Source organism: Acanthopagrus latus, chromosome 2 (genome assembly GCF_904848185.1).
Source record: "Acanthopagrus latus isolate v.2019 chromosome 2, fAcaLat1.1, whole genome shotgun sequence".
Taxonomy (NCBI): Eukaryota; Metazoa; Chordata; class Actinopteri; order Spariformes; family Sparidae; genus Acanthopagrus; species Acanthopagrus latus.
Window position 1 is genome coordinate 31508589 of NC_051040.1, and position 20922 is coordinate 31529510.

Genomic DNA, 20922 nt, shown 5'->3' on the forward strand with positions numbered 1-20922 from the left:
CATCTACTCACCCTTCTGCTGTTGATGAAGTTACTGTAAGTTAATGTTACAGTAAAACCACATTACAGCATTCTCCCAAACAAAGGCTTTGAATAAACAGGCATCCATCCATCCATTTTGACACCATGTAGTGATCAGTTGACAGCTCTTCTCTTTGTGATAATGCAACCGCAAAGTCAGTCTTTGGCCCAAGGTGTTCTGGTGCCAAGTTCACTTATGAATGACCTTATGCCAGAACATAGTGTTATGTCTAATTATTGGCCAGCACAGGCATCAGCTATATATTAGTGTTGGTGAAATTATAATAATACAACACCAAATTGCCTTCATGGACTCAAGAAGAACAGCATCTATGTACTCCGAAACAGAAGGTAGTGGTGTGCACCTCCAAATAATAAGAAGAAAAGCAACAAGTTCACATTATACATTACATGTTACTCATTATTATACATGTGGGCAGTGGGTTGAATGTTGCTTAAGCCTACAGAGAGATAATGATGATGAAGTTCACCAAGATCAGAATCAGGAACAGATTTATTACCAAGAAGGATTTTTTTTTTTTTTTTTTGGCCTTTTCTGGCTTTATTGACAGTACAGCTGAAGAGTGGGACAGGAAACAGGGTAAGAGAGGGGGGGTGACACGCAGCAAAGGGATCCAGGCCAGGAGTTGAACCTGGGTCTGCTGCAGAGCCTCGGCACATGGGATGTGCCCGCTACCAACCGAGCTAAGCGGCGCCCCTACCAAGAAGGATTTACACCAACAAGAAATGAGTCTTGGTGAATAAGGTGCATACATTGAAGACAATTAACAATAAACGAACAGAGACATAAAGTGTGGGATGACTGATACATAAAGTTGGAAGAGCTGTACTGGAATAAAGATGGGAGAGCTATAATGCAAAAAAGATTTTAAAAAATGATAAAAGTTAAAAGTTATAAAATATTTTACATATTCTGCATTACTGTAATGCAAAGATTCTAGTGCAGTGGTGGGTAACCACAGGCCAAACAAGTGTAACAGAGACTTCTAACTGCAAACAATCCCTGAAGCACAGCTTCCTCTCCATCCACCCTCTGCTGTCTGTACAGTACAAAAGATGATCAGAATCAGGATGAGTTCAATGTTTTCATTCTGTAATTACAGTGGTATAGTGCTTCTGTCCTCTTTTCCTTTTGTTTGGGAATGATCCCCCTACACTCCTACAGCAGATAGTGGAACTTCAGAGATATATATTTCCTATAACCTACAATATTCCCCACTACAATATTGTAAATGAACACAGAGAGCTGTAGCTACCATTGAGCACATAAAGATCGTGTCCTCACTGTGTCTGGTAATGTGGGGGAGATAATGATCTGAAGAGGAGTTAACATTCTAAAGTTTTGCAGAATCATTTGGTGTGTGTGGTGTTTTTGATGTTGACAATTGTTACACTCCTGCTGTCAGTGATGATGATGATGATGCACAAATAATAATGATCCATAAGTCGGTCTACCTGATATCGCAGATCAACTTATACTAGAGTCCACTGCTGTTGATTGATAAGTAAATAACAAATAGTGAATTAGGGAGGTCTAGAATTAGTTGTTCAAACCCACACATTCCCAGAACACAGGGAGCACTGACCTCAGTAATCGAAATAGCCCAGTCCTCATCACTTCATCCTTCATCCCTCATCTTCCTCATCCTTTAATTTGACTTGAATAAAACTTGATAACTTGTCAAATACTTCTGAGTCTGGCTTGATTTCTTATAATGGTCGTGTTCCCTATGTGTTCATTGTCTTCATAAGGTTTCTTTCCAGATGTGCAGTATGCTGTCTTCTGTGTTTAATGCCTTTACCTCATTCAGACATTGTGTTAAACTTAATAAGTCACTTAATATTTTAAACCGAGCTGTATTAAATGTGACTTAACCTTCTCCGCTCTCACAAATGTGATGTTTATGTTTTAAGTGCTAGGTGACCATTTTTCTTGTCCAAGTAACTTTTAAATTATGATACATTCTATACATAACGTTATAAGTGTGAGCTGCTAATGTATTTGCTAGTGTCAACTCTGGAAGTTATGTGCATTGGATTATGTAAATTCTTTTAAGGGAGCTCAGAAGTGTTGGTGAAAACAATCATGTCCATGCTTTGTACATTCTGATAGGCCTGATCGCGCTTTATGCAGGCGCTACAAACGACTTGCCAAATTGCCATAGTATTCTACATTAGTAGCGGAAGTACGGAAACTTTACTCCAAAATAAAACTGTGTAACTGTGAATGAGGACGTTTTAACGTTCACAGTTTCAGCAGCCCTCACAGCAGATTAACTTTCCTAAAGCTACACACTACATATACAGAACAAAATTCAAATCAAATCACATCAACAGTTATATAGGGATTTTTTTTTTTAGCATAGCATATATATACATACGTATATGCTTGAGTGTCCGAGGGTAATTTCACTTGTGTCCGTGTACTTAATAATTCGGAAAATAAATAAATAAATAAAATATCCGTTCAACAATTGTTACTTTGAAGTTTGTACCTGGAAGTGGTCTTTTTCATTACAGTAAGCTTGACCCTGGTCTCCAAACACCTCCCATCAGTTTCTCTGAAGAAGACTTCCGGTGGTGTGTCATGGCGGTGGCATGGTGAATCCTACAGAAAGGGAAAAATACTCGCCCCTTTCGTCCTTTCCCATCGATTCAGGGCAGATTTCCATGCACAAATAAGCCTGTCAGCTCCGGTCACACAGCTTGGATTTACCAGCACAGCGTTGCGGTGTCCCTCCGCCCGGCCATGGCGGCTCACAAACCAGTGGAATGGGTCCAGGCCGTGATTACTAGATTTGATGAGCAGGTAAGATGGGTTGATTCGGTGAATGGGTGTAGTAAGCTTTTGCAGTCTTGAGGCCCCAATACAGTTAACAATGCAGTTATACATGGGCATGATCTATGAAAAAAAGGAAAAAAGAATTGAGATCACGGAGCGTTTTGCCGTCGGGAGCGATATCTCGACTTACTTGTGTTCTTTATTGGTTGTCCCGGCTGCTAAACACTGAAGAAGAGGTCTGTTTAGCTAGCGCCGTCTCCATGATCAATTAGCAGATGTATCCTACATTATCCTGGGTTTTGAACAAATCAAACAACAGCCGGTGAACTGCAGAATAATACGTTATACAGCAATATACCAAGGACATTTGAACTTGCACATAAGCGTCGGTGTATCAGTTAAAGTTCCTGTGCTAACGTTGTCTGTCGTGTAAGCGATGTTGCTACCATTAGCAGGCCCAGCTATCTAATGTAAACAAATAAGATGTGACTAGATTTGCACGCTGCATTCATATGAGAAATGAAATAACGTGAGAGGAAAGGTAAGCAGTAAGAGTGAATGCTGTTCTCTTTTCCAGCTTATTTCTCAACCACTGTTAAGTAGTTTGCTTGATATGGAAAGTGAAGCTTATTTTTCCTGTAATTTGTTATAAGGATTTTGTTTGCTAACATTTCTATAAGTATTTTCATCTGTTAACAATTACGAGTTGGCACTTTAGTAAATGTTGATCCATTAAAATGGTAATATTTGACTCTTCTGTCAGTTATCCCAATCAGTTTGCATTACTCCAAAAATAAGTGTTGAGTAAAAGTAATAAATAAACTATAACAAAATCAGTTTTCATATTAAGAAGTCATTTGGCTGTGTTCAGTCTGTAGAAGTCTTTGGCTTAGGTGTCACAGATCCTGAATTGTAGCTGGGGATAAGCGGCTCAGTTTGGATTATTACAGTTAGCTTAAGGTGTTACAGCCAGTTCTTGGTTATTGGTACCCTAAGCCTATAGCCTTCCAGTCACTTTGTTTTAGTTTTAATCTTACTAAGTATTCAGTGTAATTTTGATTCTAAAATCTTTTCTGCACATTGAATTGAATTAACTACATTAATAATTATATATATATATATATGGTCACAGATACAGTCATCAACAGCTAATATGGATCAAAAACCTTCTTATACAGGTGCTATTTAAAAGTATAATAAGTAAGAGTTCTACATTAAGGGTTTTTAAAACAACTTCATGGTATGCTTTGTTCAGTTTTGTGCTCATATTATCCTAAATGTTTCCCACAATGGTCAAACACAGAGAAATCAAAAAATGTATTTAAGTTAAGGGTGCATTTTAATAGCTCGCAGCCACTACTTTCATGATAGGGAAGTCAACCAAAGGAGACTTAATTCGAGATGAATGAGACTTAACAATGTTCCCTCATTCTGCCATGCACACATGTTGCTCACGCCTGAAACACCTGAAATTGGAGTTAAGTTTCAGTTTGTCCACAAACATCTTTTGTTTTGAAAGAGAGCCCCCAAATAACATGGTAACATATTTGATTTATAAATAAGTGCAGTATAGTAATTCAAAACTATTTTAATTGACTAGTTTTTTTCCTCCTTTTTGTTTTTAGCCGATAGTTTGCCTCTTGGTCACCCATGTGCTTCTGGCTGGCTACCTGAGCCTGGAACTGCATGGATATTGAAATCATTCCAGAAAAAAATATTATCTCCGTGAAAAAGTAGTCTCCGCAAAGTGTATGAAAAACTGCCAAAAATAACCCAACGAGAGGCAACAGTGAAACTTGATGTTCCACAGGCTAACATGTGTAATCTAAAACAGTGAAAAAAAGTCTCAGCTACTAGTCATGGAGAAAGTAAGTGTAAGATTGTTGTAAGTACAGTAATGCATGACAGTTTACTTGTATTATACACAGTACAGTGATTACATTTGTACAGTTATTTGGTTAGCAATTGAAATGCTGAACCTGTGAATGAAAGCCAAAACAATTCAAGATCATCTGCAAGGTGATAAAAACAAAAACTTGCAGAATATTTTTTAAATAGCCATCTTGAGGCAAGTCAGATTTTATGACCTTGCTAGGAAGCACAAACTGGACGAGAAACGTGACTTCTGCCTCACATTGATTATTAATCACATTAGCCATTTTCACCTAATTTAACATCTGCAATCATGAATAATAATGGCAAGCTAAGATCTGAGAAGGCACTGTCAACTTTGCTGTCCAACTCTGAGAGCGGTGTGTGCAGCTCAGTCAATAAATGCCTTATCTTAAAGCTGCCATATGACAACAATATTATTGTAGCAGCAACAGTAGTAGTAACAACACACATGTAAGACACTGCAGATGGATGAATGCTTTGTTTTTGTAATGTTTATGTTTTGAAAAGATGCAGCTTTTATTTTGTGGACTGGTGTAGTCTGATTGTTAGAAGGACTAGAAATGATGAAGAAGTAGCCATTTGCAGTAATGTAGATGTAGGATGTCATGCACTAGCCCTTTTAGCATTATCGCTGCAGCGGTGGTTCGCTAAATCTCCGCTGGTGGTTGTTCACACAGAGCCAAGCAGCTCCTAACCAGGTGTGTCGGTACACGTCATGATGATGACGTCTGTGTGTTTTCAAGGTGTTTCCCAGGTTTCCTTTTGTTAATATAAATATGTACCAGCTGACTATTTATAATCATGTGGATGCTGTTATAATGTGTAGTGATTGAGATCCTGACACACCAAACATCCTGGAAAGTGAGAAAGTAATTTTTTCGCTCTAAACTGCATAATTACATAATCACCATCAGTAAACCGGACGCTGTCTGTCACTCATGGCGAGGGAGGCTGTTTTCTGGAGTGAAATCTCACCCCTTGCTGCCTCTGAGACTTTCACACTGAGGAGGAGGCGGAGAATTGGCGCAAGATCCCTGCATTCAAAGGGCAGTGTGAATGGGGCTGCTGAGGTCTGTGTACTTTGCAGCCATTCAACTTCCATTTTGAAGTGGAAAAACGGAAATTGGAAAACGACTTGTTAACTGATATTAGATACCGTGTTCATAAATGGGAATGAATGAATTGGGAATGAAGATAGTTGTATTTCTCATGCCAGATTTTGCCGTAGGTCTGTTTTAGAATGAAACTCTTGCCAAAATGCAACCTAAGCTATTTTTGTGAATGCATATGAGTCAAACCTTCATGTAAAAACACAGTTACAACGAAAGAGGCACTTTTGAGATTGACCGTATTTTTGTTTTTGGCTCAAACTCATTTTCAGTGGAGACTAAGAAGGCTCGACACAACATGAAACTTTGCTTGTAGTATCACCAGGGTCTCTACACATAGCTCAACTGAACCACATACACTCTACCCAGACGTGTCGATCCCCGAGTATGTTGGGGAAAATTTTGATGCCAGCGTGCTCCATGCACTCCCATTGAAAATGAGTTTGAGCCGAAAGCGAAATCACAGTAAATCTTAAAAGTGCCTCTTTCGTCATAATTATGCTTTTACACAAAGGTTTGACTCATATACATTCACAAAAAAAGTCTAGGTTGCATTTTGGTGAGTTTCACTTTAATGACCAGGAAGGCACTGTATGCAGCCAAAACACTTGATCTGATCCTTAGACCAGCGTAGTTCGTGAGGCAATTTCAGAGTTCTGAAGTCGTCATGTCTTTTTCTGAATATTCAGAATTTATTACAGCCAGGAGGTCAAGTGGGATGTCCTGTGGCGATATAGCCGCAGCACTATGATGGGCTTCTGAGAGGACTGTGCTGCAGTGGTGCTCTGAGCAGGGACCGGCCGTGAAGGATTTCTGCCCTGACTGGAAGGTGAAGTTGCAAAAGCAACTGAAGGGGTAGGTCAACCATTGTCACAGAAAGATTGAGCGGTCGTGAAATATAGGACGATGAATTCTTCACATTGTTCTGTTTATATACTTTGTAACATAAACACTGACTATGCATGGGCTGCAAACTCTGTAGCAGCATTGTTACCTCCTATGCCATGAAAAAAAAGACACCATCATAATCATAAGGACACATGCAAATGCAATATCCATTGCTTATACATACAGGGGGAAGGGCAAATGTCCGGTGTTCTTATAGACCGATAGCCTTTTGATTGACAGTAGATCGAACCAGTAGTGAGCAAAATCAGACAGTGAAGTCACCAACAGTGCAAGCCAACATAAAGGGGTGCCATGTACATAAAGGGGTGTCTTACATCTTAACATGATTTTTTTTCCTCATAATTACCAGTAAGAGCAGACAAACGTTGCCCATGTGTAGTCAGTTTTTATGTCCCAAAGTAAATGAACAGAACACTGTGAAGAATTTAACATCCTTTATTTCATGACCACTCAATCTGTCTGTGACAATGATTGACCTACCTCTTTAACTGCTTTAGCTACTTCGCCTTCCAGTTGCCTGTCAAGGCAGAAATCCTATATCGCCACAGGACATCCTACTTGACCTCCTGGTTGTGATAAATTCTGAATATTCAGATAAATCCGGAAATCTGGCTTTTCCGACCTGAAAATGAGGCTCTCGTAAATCATGTAAATCAATTTTTTTCTTTTTTTTTCTTCTTTTTTTTGTGGTGGGGGGCGGATTGCGTAAGGCATGGGTGATAATGACTGCTCACCGCTGTCAATGTTTTTTGTGCCCCTCTGATTCTCGTCTTCGTGTCAGTCCGCAAGTAGTCCATTTATTTGTCAAAACGGAACTTCATTCAAAGCAGAGCTCCACCAAAAAGCCTGCAATCATTGTGGAAGGTTATCTGATATGTCAGTGTGTTATGCATTCTGCTATGGGATTTTCAGCGCTGTTGCAAAAAAAAGACATGATGGTTAAGTTAGTTTCAGGTTGGCTATTCGGTGCATATTCACACCGCCCTCTCGGATATCTCCTATCACAGCACAGAGGAGGTCGGCCTATGATAATGACTCCTTTCCTTACATAATGAAAGGAGCAGAATCTGAACAGCCTGTAGGAGCGCCGTGTTACCAGTGGGTGGGCTGCAGAGACCATGCAGGAATCACTTGTTTTCCTCATTCTAGGAGTTGGCAGGCTCAGGGAGGACCAGCTTATATATGTAGAGACCAGAGGAAACATGTTTTTCATAATATGTGCCCTTTTAATAAAGTTAACATTTTCACAATAATTTTGAAAACAGCTTGGCTAACATCAAACAAATCTTTAATATTTTAATCTGGTAATTCATCTACACATTCACAGCACTTGTTTTCTGCTATTAGAATGTTTGTGACAAATGCTTGTCCCAAAACTGGGTCAGGATCATTGGTGGCAGCGCTTTTTAGTTGCCAACCCTTAGTCAAAAGCCCCATTCACACTCTTCATCACATTTCTGCCCGATAAACAGTGTCCGTCACTGGCAAAAACATTTAACTCACCAGGTGTTCGTGATGAAAAAAAGTCTTTGCGACGGTCAGCCCCACAGACCGATACTTCAGTGAACTTTCCCCCAGAAAACAGCGTTTGTCCCCATGAGTGACAGCGTCCTATTTAGAGATGGTTTTTATGTAATAATATAATTTAAACGTAACATTTCCAAGATGTTTGATGAGTCAGGATCTCAATCACAACACATTTTAACAGCATCCATATGATTATAAAGTGAGCGGGTTTAGATTGACAGGAGGTCACGGGGGAAACACCTTGAAAACACACAGACATCATCATCATGACGTGTACTGTCACCCCTTTAAGGGTCGCAGCGCCAGCTTTCAGTGTGAATTAGACAGTGGTTCATCTTCAAGTCTGCGTAAAGCAGAAATAATTTTGTGTTATGAGTTTGTCACACCATAGAAACTTGTCATTGACCACTGTGCCAAGTTTGAAAGATTAAAAAAAATGCCAAGTATGTAAAATTAGGTCTCAAAATCAGGAAAAACAAGCACTTCTCTCTGCTGTGAAACGCTGGGGGCGTGTCAGACAGAGGCGCTGGAGGGGAGCCTCCGTGAACTGTACAAGGACATAACCTACAGTTACAATGTCAGCTAGCAGCAGCATCAGATGGACCCAGCTCGACCTGTTTGAGCCATCAGAGCTAGAAACTGACTCCTAGTCAGACACCGTGTCATAGAATCAGAATCAGAATCAGAAAAAGCTTTATTGCCAAGTACGATGTTACACATACGAGGAATTTGTTGTGGTGATATTGGTGCATGCATCAAATAACTAATAAGTGAAAATATAACAAATTAACAATATAAACTATTTAAAGAATAGAAAATATAACAAATTAACAATATAAACTATTTTAAAAAGTAGAAAATATGACTATACAATATAAATATATATACACAATCAGTTTTTTGGGTATAGCTATATTGGTGCACATAAAATATTACCTGGGATTATCATTGTGCTGTCAGATGGACTCGGCTCAGGGAATGAGGCCAAATCATGTCATGATTAAATGCAATAACATTTGCTAACATTACATGGGCACGACAGAATGCACAGTGTAAAATCACTGTCAGGATTTGCACCTTCAGCAAAATGCATTTAATTGCTAAAATGTACAATATTTATAACATACATACGCACACACTTACACCTAGAGCTTAGACCTGGCCCAAAAAAATCAAGCCGGACCCGACCTGAGCCCAGCCCATGTACGTTGTGTCCCAGCCGGCCCGGCACATTAACTGTGATTATGAGCCCGAGCCCAATTTAAACCAGACATTTTTTTAATAAGTGGGCTGTTATAACAGATGTTCTCAAGCTCCATGTTGTACTTACACTACACAATCAGTGATGCCTGTAACGCCTTACTCTAATCTGACAACTTTTTTCAGTGAGGAGTAATCTAACGCGGTAATATTTCCAAACCACTAATCAGATTAAAGCGCAAACAACATGGAGGGAGGAGAGAGATGCACCTTTTGTAGCTGGAAATACAGTCATTATTTTGAGTTATTACAAAAAAACACACACACACACAAATGCTTGATCAAGGGCTGGCAGGATATTGATGGGAAATATTGGCGCAACCCGGCCCACGGTCCGGTTCAGGTCGGGCTCGGGCAGAGAATCTAAAGTCTGGCCAGTGGCGGGGATGGGATCATCTATTGTCGGCGGGACGGTCGCAGGTGGGCACATAATGCTGGCAGAGATGAGAGCATGCGCTGTCGGGGAGACGGGAGGATGCAAGCCGGGACGGAGAGGGTCGGTTCGGCCCCACTGACCAGCGTCAACAGACTCTTTAGATACCCAGACTTTACCTGGTGACAGTCGCTGTAACTATATATAACTAAGTGGACACTGCAGAGACAGGTGTTGGTGGTGATTTCTAACTCTCCACAGCAGCTCCTTTTGACAAAATCGATCCACCTTTTCCTTATGTTGTCATCTTTACGAAACTTAAATAAGCTAACGGTGTTGTTACTCTACACACTGTGGTATCCAGGAAAGATGCAGGAGCGATGTGGAGGAGACATGACTGTTTAGTTGACTGGTTAGCTAGCTGCAAACTAGAGAGATGCTAACCAAGACCCGAGAGCATGCGGAAAAACCTCCAAAGCTAATGCGCTGAATGTATTTATATGGCTTCCGCAGCAGAGCTGGGTTTATGCAAATCATGGCTGCGTTACGTAACGTGGCCATAATTTCTGAAACACAGTTTGTGAGCCTAGCTCCAAAATTAAATTCTAAATGGTTGAACGGCTTTTTACATGTTTTAAGGAAATACATTTATGACCTATTTAATGTGTTTAGAAGATAGTGGCTGAATTTGCTTTACACAGACTTTAAGGTGTCCAGGTTTGCGTGAATCGCCAACAGCGGAGAATTGGCGAACCGCCACTGCGGAGATAATGCGTCGTCTCTGTGTGAAAGGGGCTAAAATGTTTCTCTTTAGCTCCAAATCCAGCCCCGTTCATTAGTTATGGCTACTGCTAAGCACAAAAATGCTCTTATTTCCTTAAAAAGGTTTAAGCCAAGCCTGTTTGAGCAGAGGTATTTAGGAGAGCATTCCTACGATACCTGAGAAGAAGATGCATTGTTTATTCCCAGTACTTTTACATATTACTTTACCAATTGTGAAAACTGATCAACAAAGCGAAGAATAAAGACATAAAAAATGCATTGTTTAACACATTTAATTTTTAGCTTTACAGGTCAAATATAGGAAATGTAAAAGTTGGCACTGCACTTTTTTCAAATGTGGCCTAATCTACTATGCACTTTGCTGATCTGAAGTTGTTTTAAATACATTTCAATTTGTTAATCTATTTCAGTTACACAAGCAAGGACATGGAGTAGCTAGCCAGTAGTAAAAAACTAGCCAGCTCAGAGGGTCCAGGGGCATGCAACCTGAGGAAAACTGTTAGCTGTAAGTGCCCAGATTTGGTGGCTTCTGGCACATTCTAACACCACTATTCCATCATTTATACTGATCTTAATTAATGTATAGTTAATAAGTTGACCTACCTGATCGTAAAAATATACATAATAATCGCCATGATGTAAAGGGGAATTGGGGCTGCTTGTGCATGTGTAACCTACACAGTCTAATATCTGTTGATATATTTAAACAACAACAGGTATGATTTAAGAATTAACATTGACAAAACAGGAGTCAATAATTACCAAAATTAGCCAAATTAGGATATCCAGTAATAATGATAATGCCAACGTTGGATAAGATTTGTGATGTGGAAAATTTGGTCATGGCAACAGTAGATTTTTCGTTGGTTTGGGTGTGATACACGAGTACCGAAAAGAAGACAGCAAATGAAAATAATGATAATTGTAAGAAATTCCAATGGGGCCTTTGTACTGTTTGGTGCTTGGACCTTAAAATGAAATTACTTTTCAAATGTGTATTTTCCTAGAGATTATTAGAGATTAGATATTCAAGATTCAAGATTCAAGGGGAAGGAAATTGTCGTGCAACAGTAGTAAAACAAAGTGAGAAAGGAATACAAAAGTAATAAATAATAGTAAAGTAATAAATAAACAAGTTACTAAGTACACAGAATGTAAACCAACAGTGAGCAGCATAAAACTGAAATAAAAAGTACACAATAAGATTGAATAAAGTGACAAGTGGTATAAGGTGATAAAAATGATAAATTTAGCAGCAGCATGAAATAGCAGCAATTTACTAAGTCCAGTGCAGGAGATTTACAGGGTCCAGTGCACACTCAATAAGTGATGGAAGTGATAGGGAATGATATTGATTTGATTTGGCTCAGGTGACAGTGTCTCCACTGTCCCTCCCGCGACCAGAGGTGGATGCATTAAACAGTCTGATGGCCTGAGGGAGAAAAGACTTCCTCAGGCGCTCCGTGTTACATCGGGGTGGGATGAGTCTGCTGCTGAAGGTGCTGCTGTGTGAGTTTAGCACCTGGTGGAGAGGGTGAATGTTGTTGTCCAGGATACTATGCAGTTTGCACAGCATCCTCCTCTCAGACACCACCACCAAAGAGTCCAGTTGGACCCCCAGGACGGAGCCAGCCTTCCTGATGATCCTACTGATCTTGTTGGCGTCTGCTGCCCTCAGCCTGCTGCCCCAGCACACAACCCCAAAAAAGATGGCACTGGCTACCACCGACTGGTAGAACATCCTCAGCATGATGTTGCAGACATTGAAGGACCTGAGTCTCCTCAGGAAATAGAGTCGGCTCTGGCCCTTCTTGTACACAGCCTCTGTGTTCTTGGCCCAGTCTTGTCCAGATATATTGCTATCGTGAGTAATCTCCATAAATCTATCCAGTACCTAAGCGTAACTAATAATTAGCAAGACATCTATCACTTTTAAGGGTCCAATATACAACATTCAGTTTCACTGGATATAATGAAACAGCTATTTGCTCTGGAAGGATATCCTTAGAAGAAAGTTACCTCACATTCCCTTTCTGTAAGTTGGTATCAAGCTTCTCTGGTTTTGTTTTGAATACCCCTGACCTGCCCCATTTACAGACTCAGCAGACAGGTTTGCCAAGTCTGCAGACTTTGGCTGCTTTTGAAGTGTTGAAGGTTGGGTATACCTATTTTTAATGCAAATATGATCTTGGCTCGGGTGTTTGCCCCCAAAAGTGGCATAAGTCAGAATACACACACACACTAGGGCTGTCAACGAATTCCCTAAATTTGAATATATATTTGAATATTAAAAAGAAACAGGAGATTCGATTGTGAAAATTAATATTCGACTGTGGAAAAAAACACAGCGGCTGCTTTGCAAGTGGGCGCACGGCATGACGGGTCAGGGACAGGTCACAGGAGTTGCACAGAGTTGCTCACCTGCACAGCGTCACTCACTGCTGAAAGTGAGACATGACAAAAACCATGGCAGATGCAGATGGCAGAGAGAAAAACGTAATGGCAGAAAGTTAAGAGCCCAACTCGGCAGCAGAGAGAGTGGTTTGGACTCCAAGCAACCTAAAAATCCCCGTTTGGAAATATTTTGGACTTTGGTTAGGAGACGGCAAAAATACGGAGCCTGCAGATAAAGTTGTATGCGAGCTGTGTAAGCTACAGTTAGCTTAGCATTCCACCACTAGCGACATGAGGGCACATCTCGAAAATATGCACCCAAATGAGCATGCCATGATGTCTGGAACTGCCACAGAACAGCCACGTCTCCACTTATATTTTTCACCGCCTGCCACAAGCTCTTTGTCTGCAGTACAACAAGAGGCGTACACAAGAAACTTGATTCGTTCATATAGGACATGAGGCCAATCAGTATCGTTAATGGCACAGGCTTCAGAGAGTTTTGTTAACAATCTGAACCGAGGTATCGTATCGTGAAAATACCTGTACAAGTAGTCATGCCTTGTTGTATTAGTTTGTCCTCGTGATATCGATATAATTTGCAAATATAGATATTCCAATGGCTCGAACTCGTAGTTTTTTAGAGTGAATATTCAAACATCATTTTGGAGCAATTTTGACAGCCCTAACACACACTGGATATGCCTGTGGACTAGGGGTGTCGCCAAACCTGCGATTCGATTACACTTTTGATTCTAAGGTCACGCAACTTCAGTGAAAGAGAAGGGGGTTCAAGTTCTGTTGATGGGTGTCCGGCATCTGCAGTTGCCATTGTTGTAAGAGTGACGTAGCCTCTTTTAGGAATAAGGCGGTGCTTGAGGTTCGTGTGTGTAAGGCAGGGATGGCCAACTGTCGCCCCGTAGGCCGCTTTGAGTGAGGAAAAGGGCTGCATGCAGCCTGTTGGTTGCCAGTTACCCATCTCTGAGTCAGTTTCCAAATATCAATAATTCACAGTGTCGTCGGAAGGAACATTATGTAAACAATTTGTATCTTGATGAGATAGACAGGGCTACTTCTCTGCCTCTGATCACACCCCCCATACCTCCAGCCTCAAAAACACAAAGAACAAACATGTTATATCCTGTTTAATTCATAGAGAGGCCTTAGTGGAGCCACTTTCATATGTCCATGCTTGCTCTCCACGGCCTCTCCATGGATAACACCGGAGCACACAACAAGGTTGCGCTCCAACTCGGACACTCCTTCTACCTGGATGCCACATACCTCGACCCTGTGCACGGCTAGAATTTCACCTTTCACGGACTCCTTGGCGTGTGTGATTACTGCTTCAAGCCTGCGTTCATCTGCAAAAGGAGCGGCACCGAGTGCGCTGCGTAAATGAAGGCCATACGCGGCTCAGAAAGCATCTGCTTTCTGAGCTGGAAGACAAACGACTCAGCAAGTTGGAGACACTGCGGGCAGCTATTTACCATATCAAACACCTGTGGAGCCCGCTGGACTTGAACCCGTCCGGGATGGAGGTGTCACTTGGAGACGCACGTAACTGCGCTGCTGCAGCAGAGAACAGACAGCAGCAGTGATGGAGAATACTCACTCAATTTGGCACAGTGATATAAATGTGCAACAAAGACAACCCAGTGAGAGACTTAAAGATCAGACGCTAATTCAGATTAGCTGTTTGTTAATGCAGTGCTAATTTGAGCCCATGTGCAGGTGATGTTGAGTGCACAGAAGGAGAGACTGAGAGCAAGAGTGAGCAGTCTGCAGCGCAGCCGGCAAGAGTCTGTGAGAGTGCAGAGGTTATTATTGCACCTTTAAAATGTATAAAAGCAAACATGCAAATACATTAATTGAGCATAGAATATATTTCTGTTTCTGCAAATGAAATTATGTTTTGCCCGGGGGAAAATCATCTTCAAAATAAAATGTATGTGCTAACAAAATATATTTTTCTGTGCTCAAAATCTTCCATTGCTTCTTCACAGCATAAATATGAAACATGTCATGGAATGGGAGGGCAGAGAGTAGAAGTGCACATCAAACATCAAAATATTGTTTTTTGTTGTTATTGTTGCACTCTGCCTGTGTTGTTTCTATTAAATGATGATTTTTGAGACGTCATTGCACTGAAATAATTGTATATCACTCAGGAATGTGAATGTTTTGACTCTGTGTTGAATTGGCTAACTGAGTGATGGGGATACAGTATCCTACTGGTGGAGGTGTGTGATTACAATCTGTCCCTCAGGTAGTGATGATCTGGCCTGGCCAGACACATAAGCTGTAATTATGAACTGACCACTTCTCAGTGACGAGTTATCTACCACTTTAATATGAACAAACCAGTAATCAGATCAAAGTTACTTATTCAAGACACTGTGCGCTACTATTATTTTTTTCATCTTCCTTAATAAAAATATTATTTTTGCTTTCTCCTTGCGTCTTGGGGAGTGATGTCACGTGTGTGACAGGTCACGTTTTCAGCACTCACATGTAAAACCACGCAGCGGCACAAACAACATGGAGGGAGGAGAGAGATGCGCGTTTTTTAGCTGGAAATACAGTCATTATTTTGAGTTATTACAAAAATGTATTAAAAAAAAAACGGTCTGGGTCATAGAATCTAAACTCTACTCTGTAGCAGCCTACAAACGTACAAGCAAATCAAACTGAAATGGATTTGCACTTTTTTAGACACATGCAACCAAAAAGTGATTTATTAAAATTCATAGTTATTAAAAATGCAACAGATCTCGAATGACAACAATAAGTGTGGTTGTTGTGAACCCATGCTCCCCCATGTGTCGTTAGACAAGAGGCCGACTGAAGACGATCTCTTTAAGCACGTTCATTGGTTGATAATGTGTACAGACATGAAGGGTGGACAGTAAAATCTAAATCTTTAGATCTAAATCTAAAAATAAGAAGTTTTTGTCTGACACCAACAATATCAGTAATAATTCTTGTGTAGGATATTAAATCAATACCAAACAGTAATGATATAAGTTGGATAAAACACTGAATAGTAAACCTCCACTTAATGCAATGATTTATAACATAACAATACTTCATTTGTAAGATGTGTAATCAATTAAAAACTGTAATAATTAGTATTAATTAGTTTAATTGATATATTAAAAATCCAGTTGTGTTTCAAAATGTTATGTTTTCAAATGCATGTTTCATGGGTTTTTAATTTGCTCTGAGAATATGAGGTAAAACCAGTCAAAACAGATGCTGCCAAAATAATCGTGACTAATCGACTAATTGAAAAAATAATCAATAGATTAGTCGACAACCAAAATAATTGTTTGTTGCAGCCCTACTTGGCAAGCCAACCGGACGTGATCGGGGTGTGGCAACATCAACGATTCCATTTTTTAAATACAAAGTTCGAGATTGTGACTTAATTTCAGTCGATTTCGATTTAAAATCCAAAATAATGACATGCTTACTGTGCACAGAACATATAACAACCACATGCTCATAGTGGCAATGGCAATGCATATAATAGGAAACTCATGCTACCATATCATCACGATATATAGTTCACTCTGATACGTTTCATAATACTAAAAATGAATTTGAAATAATTAGTTGAACAATTACCTTTGATAATATATCTGATAAGTACAGTATTTATTATTTGTATAGAATTTGTTTTTAGTTCTACTTGAGGTCCTTCTGCTTATCTTCTTTAGTGTAATAAAAGTAGCCAGCCACGACCTATGCATGTGTAAAAAGTAGCCATTGGTCTATGTACCATTGCAAAACAATACAGTAGCCAGTGGCAATTCCTCCCGACCTCAGCTTGTACAGCGTGACTACTAGGGAACCCAGTGAGGTGTGACACATTAGCCGTTTTCACACTGAGGCTAGGCTCGCCAGTTCTCTGCATTTGTATGATCACAGTATACAGTCCCAGTCAACTCCAGATAAAGCCATACCAGTGTGTCAGTTCATACAGCAGGCCAACGCTGTGGATCCAAAATTGGTGTGACAGTACATGTCATGATGACATTGACATAATCATATGGATGCTGTTAAAATGTGATTGGAGAACCTGACCCACCAAACATCCTGGAAAGTGTTTATTCATTCTTCATTAAAAGTTATGTAATTACATAATCAGCATCACTTAAAGCAGACCTGTCTTGCTCTCTCACTCAAGGGGAGGGAGGCTGTTTTCTGGGGGAAAGTTCCTTAAAGTCTCAGTCTGAAGGGCTGATTCAAGATTCAAGAACAAACTTCAAATTACAAAGACATTATTAAAAACCTTGCATTTTTTTAAAATACATTTATTTTAAACAAAAGAGAAAAACGATTTAATTTTTTTAATTTATTTTTTTTAAATCCTCCAAAACCGCAAACTTGAATTAATCGATTTTGCTGATGTATTGACCAGCCCTAACTGGTGTGTTGCTACTACATGTAAAAATGTGTTGATACCTTGTTAATTTTAGCAGTTGTGCAGCAATAGTCATGTCCAATAGCGAGAGGCAGCAGCAATAGGGCAGTGTTTGTAGCCTGCTGAAAACTACAAGAAGTAGAAGATGAGTTTGACCAATCATAGCACTGAATTTGTTCCCCATGCTGTCACTGAACTACAAAAAAAAATACTTGTAAGCAGGGCTAACTGACAAAATGTGTACTGCCATTTCAAGACATGAGCTTGGATCCATAGTGGACGCCAACACCCGTGACTATGATTTTATCCCCCTCATTCTTCCTGCTCACTCTGTCAAGCTGTTTCCCCAAAAGCTGTTATTTGAACTCCTTTTCAAAGGTGAACTAAATTGGGCAGGTGTGGAAAGTTAAGTGACCAGTGGCTACCAAAATATGGCATTAAAATCGGCCTTGAGGCTAAATTAGGGTTTAATTATCAGACCATAACGTTAGTGCAGGGTTATCCCTGTCTATAATGACAAAAAAGAAACTCAGTTTTCTCAGTAGCTGGTGCACCGTCTGCTCAGGTCAGTGCCGTAGAGTCTTGTGCATGTATAAATGTACCAAGTGCAGGACACATTCACAAGATCAGGTTGAGCAATTTATTAGTATTCATGAGGCAAACAAATGTATTTAAGGAAAGCTAGGTTGGCTGAAAGGATAACTTTGGTATTTAAACCCATAGCAGTCAGTTCGTTTACATGACACACAAGAAAGCCGAATTACTGCGTTAGTCCAACTATGATCGGATTTTTAAGATGCATGTATACACCTTAGTCTGACTTAAATCAGACCGGATCGGATTTCTCATTGTCAGATTAATGCACCTAGATTATTCGATTGATAGTCGCATTACTCTGCATGTATACGTTCCATCGGATCAGATTGGATTTTTGTGTTCTGTGCAGGCTTGAGATTTTTTTTTACCAGAGCCGTAAACTGGAAGTAGAAGGGCGGCGGTGGTGGCGGTGGTGGCAGCGGTGGCGGCGGCTTTCCTCCAAAATAACCGCAAGCAAGAGCGCAATTATGCATCTAGTTTGTGTAATTATCATGTACACCTTATACGAAGTGTACAAAGATGTAGCTTCTCCACGTTCTCCACGTTCATATGCCATCTTTCTCGAATGCCGAGGTAGCTGGAGATGTAAAGAGGTCAGCTGGAGGTGGCTCTCTATTACCGCTAGTTGAAATGGGTACAGTGCCACCTAGCGTACTGGGGTATGACATGCTTCGGCCAGTAATTCGATTTTCTCACCGGCATGTATACTCGGATAATTGCAGTTGTCTGATTGAGCTGCATAGTCGAACTATGGCTGTAATCCGACTAAGTGATTCCCCTACAATGCATGTTGCTATTGATATGTGGCTGCCACTCCTGAGAGACGATAAGGAGTGAAGAGGGCTGCATATATCTCACTATCAGCCTATGTTATTTTCCGCTACAGACGCTTCATTTAGCTTCACATCAGTTAACAGAGTGGTCCCCTACCACTGGGCTGCTGACCGGTATCGGTCCATGTGTCATTTGGGACCAGGTAGCACAGAAAGAATAAATAATTTATCTTATTTCTGTTTTATTGACTGTCACACTCTGAAAGATGTTCTATTTTGAGATAAACCAATTCTCTTTTAATAAAATCTGTCTGTTCCTCTTCAGGCGCTTGGCGCATACCTGTTACGTACCAGTCACCTTTTACCAAAAAATGCCCACAAGCTATCTAAAATGAGTGGAAAACTGATGTCTTTGGAGAGCTACTTTGCAAAGGGGAAAAGGCCAAATGATGAGACAGAACAAGAGCATACCACTGCCAAGAAAAAGAAGACTACATCTAATCAAAAGATATCAGGAGTCATACTTAAAATAAGGGAATACCTTGACAGGTGATTCTGTTGTACCAAGCCCCCTCTGCATAATATATGGCAATAGGCTGTCAAATGAGGCAATAAAGCATTTTGAACTGCTTCAGCACATGGAGACCAATTACCCTGCATTAAAGGGATATTCCGGTTAAATCCATGGTCTAACACACCGTGACACCAATTCGGATCCCCTCTCAAGAGATAAAGTTTGCGGACTGCTAGCTTACGTAGTTTTAGCATCAGAAACGACAGCACAAGAACAATACATTGCAGTAAATGGGTCCAAGTATAAACTGCCATCAAAAAGCCACAAATAATGCTCAGAACAGCGCCAAACTTCATCAAACATTTGATACCGTTGCCGGATTTGTCGCAAAAGATAAACAAAACTCACCTCTCCAGCTGTAGGCTCGTTGTGGGGAAGCCCTGTGAGTCGAATCCCGAGTGCAGTGGAATTCCGCAGCTCAATGATGATCATTACTGCGGGGCTCTACTGCACTCGGTAATCGACTCACAGGGCTTCCCCACAACATGGAAGCTTGTCGGGTGGTGAGTTTTGTTTACCACTAAACAGAATATGGGCAGAATACTGGCTGGATGGAAAGACAGACAAACCAGAGCCTTTTATATTTTGATATGTTAGGACCAACAGATGAAGTCATTCATTGTGGCTTTCAAAGTGGACTTCGAACCGAACTCAGTGTCCCAGAATTCCCCATTCTTCACACCTAGGTGCAAAATTCAGGTTTGAGCTACTATTGATCATGGTGAAAGGCCCCCCTGCTGATCAAGTAGTCAAAACCCCAGTGCCTTCCTTGTTCGCTCTCTCTCACTCAACGTCCTCTGTTCTTCAACTTCGGATCTTCAAGGGCTCCTCTCCACCTCCCCCCATGGCGCTGCCTAACAAGCTGTGGAGAACTGCAAGCTGCCTTGGCAGCAGGCCCAAAGAACTTCTCCTCACTGCAGCAACACGAGGTCCTGCCAATCTATGGATCTGAGGAACACCAAGCAGATTAGCACCGAGCTGCTATCCTTGCAAAGGAAACCAATTTCCTCCTCTGATGACTTTCATCAAACCTTGCACAGCAAGAACAGCATTGTTCAACATTAAAACCCCAACCTTCTCCTGCAACCACCAGCACCTTTTCTTCAAAGACTGGTAACGCTGAACTGGGCTTAGATAGCATAGCATAGCACAGCTAAGCACAGGACTTTAAACCCTGGTTGATGTGATGCACGTGTTCAAATTATGTGTTTGTTCACTGTTTTTGGTGTTATTGTGACCTCAAGTCAAGTTCTTGATAGTTTGCTTTCCTAGACGGCTAATTCGACGTTAGTCAAATTATGCTTCACACAGACTCAGGGTCTCCGCATGCAACTAACCAGCCTCTATAACCTGGCATCATGTCACACACACACACACACACACACACACACACACACACACACACACACACACACACACACACAACACACAGACGCACAGACACACACACATTCCTTGAGGCTAGAGCATATCAC

General features: G+C 40.7%; 1 protein-coding gene across 6 annotated transcripts in view; it reads left to right on the top strand.

Moving 5' to 3' along the window:
- The first annotated feature begins 2607 nt into the window (after nucleotides 1–2607).
- Nucleotides 2608–20922, top strand: part of nf1a (neurofibromin 1a) — a 159907-nt gene continuing 141592 nt past the window's right edge. For all 6 annotated transcript variants that reach the window (XM_037073420.1, XM_037073437.1, XM_037073429.1 and 3 more), the window contains exon 1: nucleotides 2608–2850. In XM_037073420.1, the coding sequence (XP_036929315.1) occupies nucleotides 2791–2850 (60 nt within the window). In that variant the 5' untranslated portion in view covers nucleotides 2608–2790. The remainder of the gene's footprint in view (nucleotides 2851–20922) is intronic.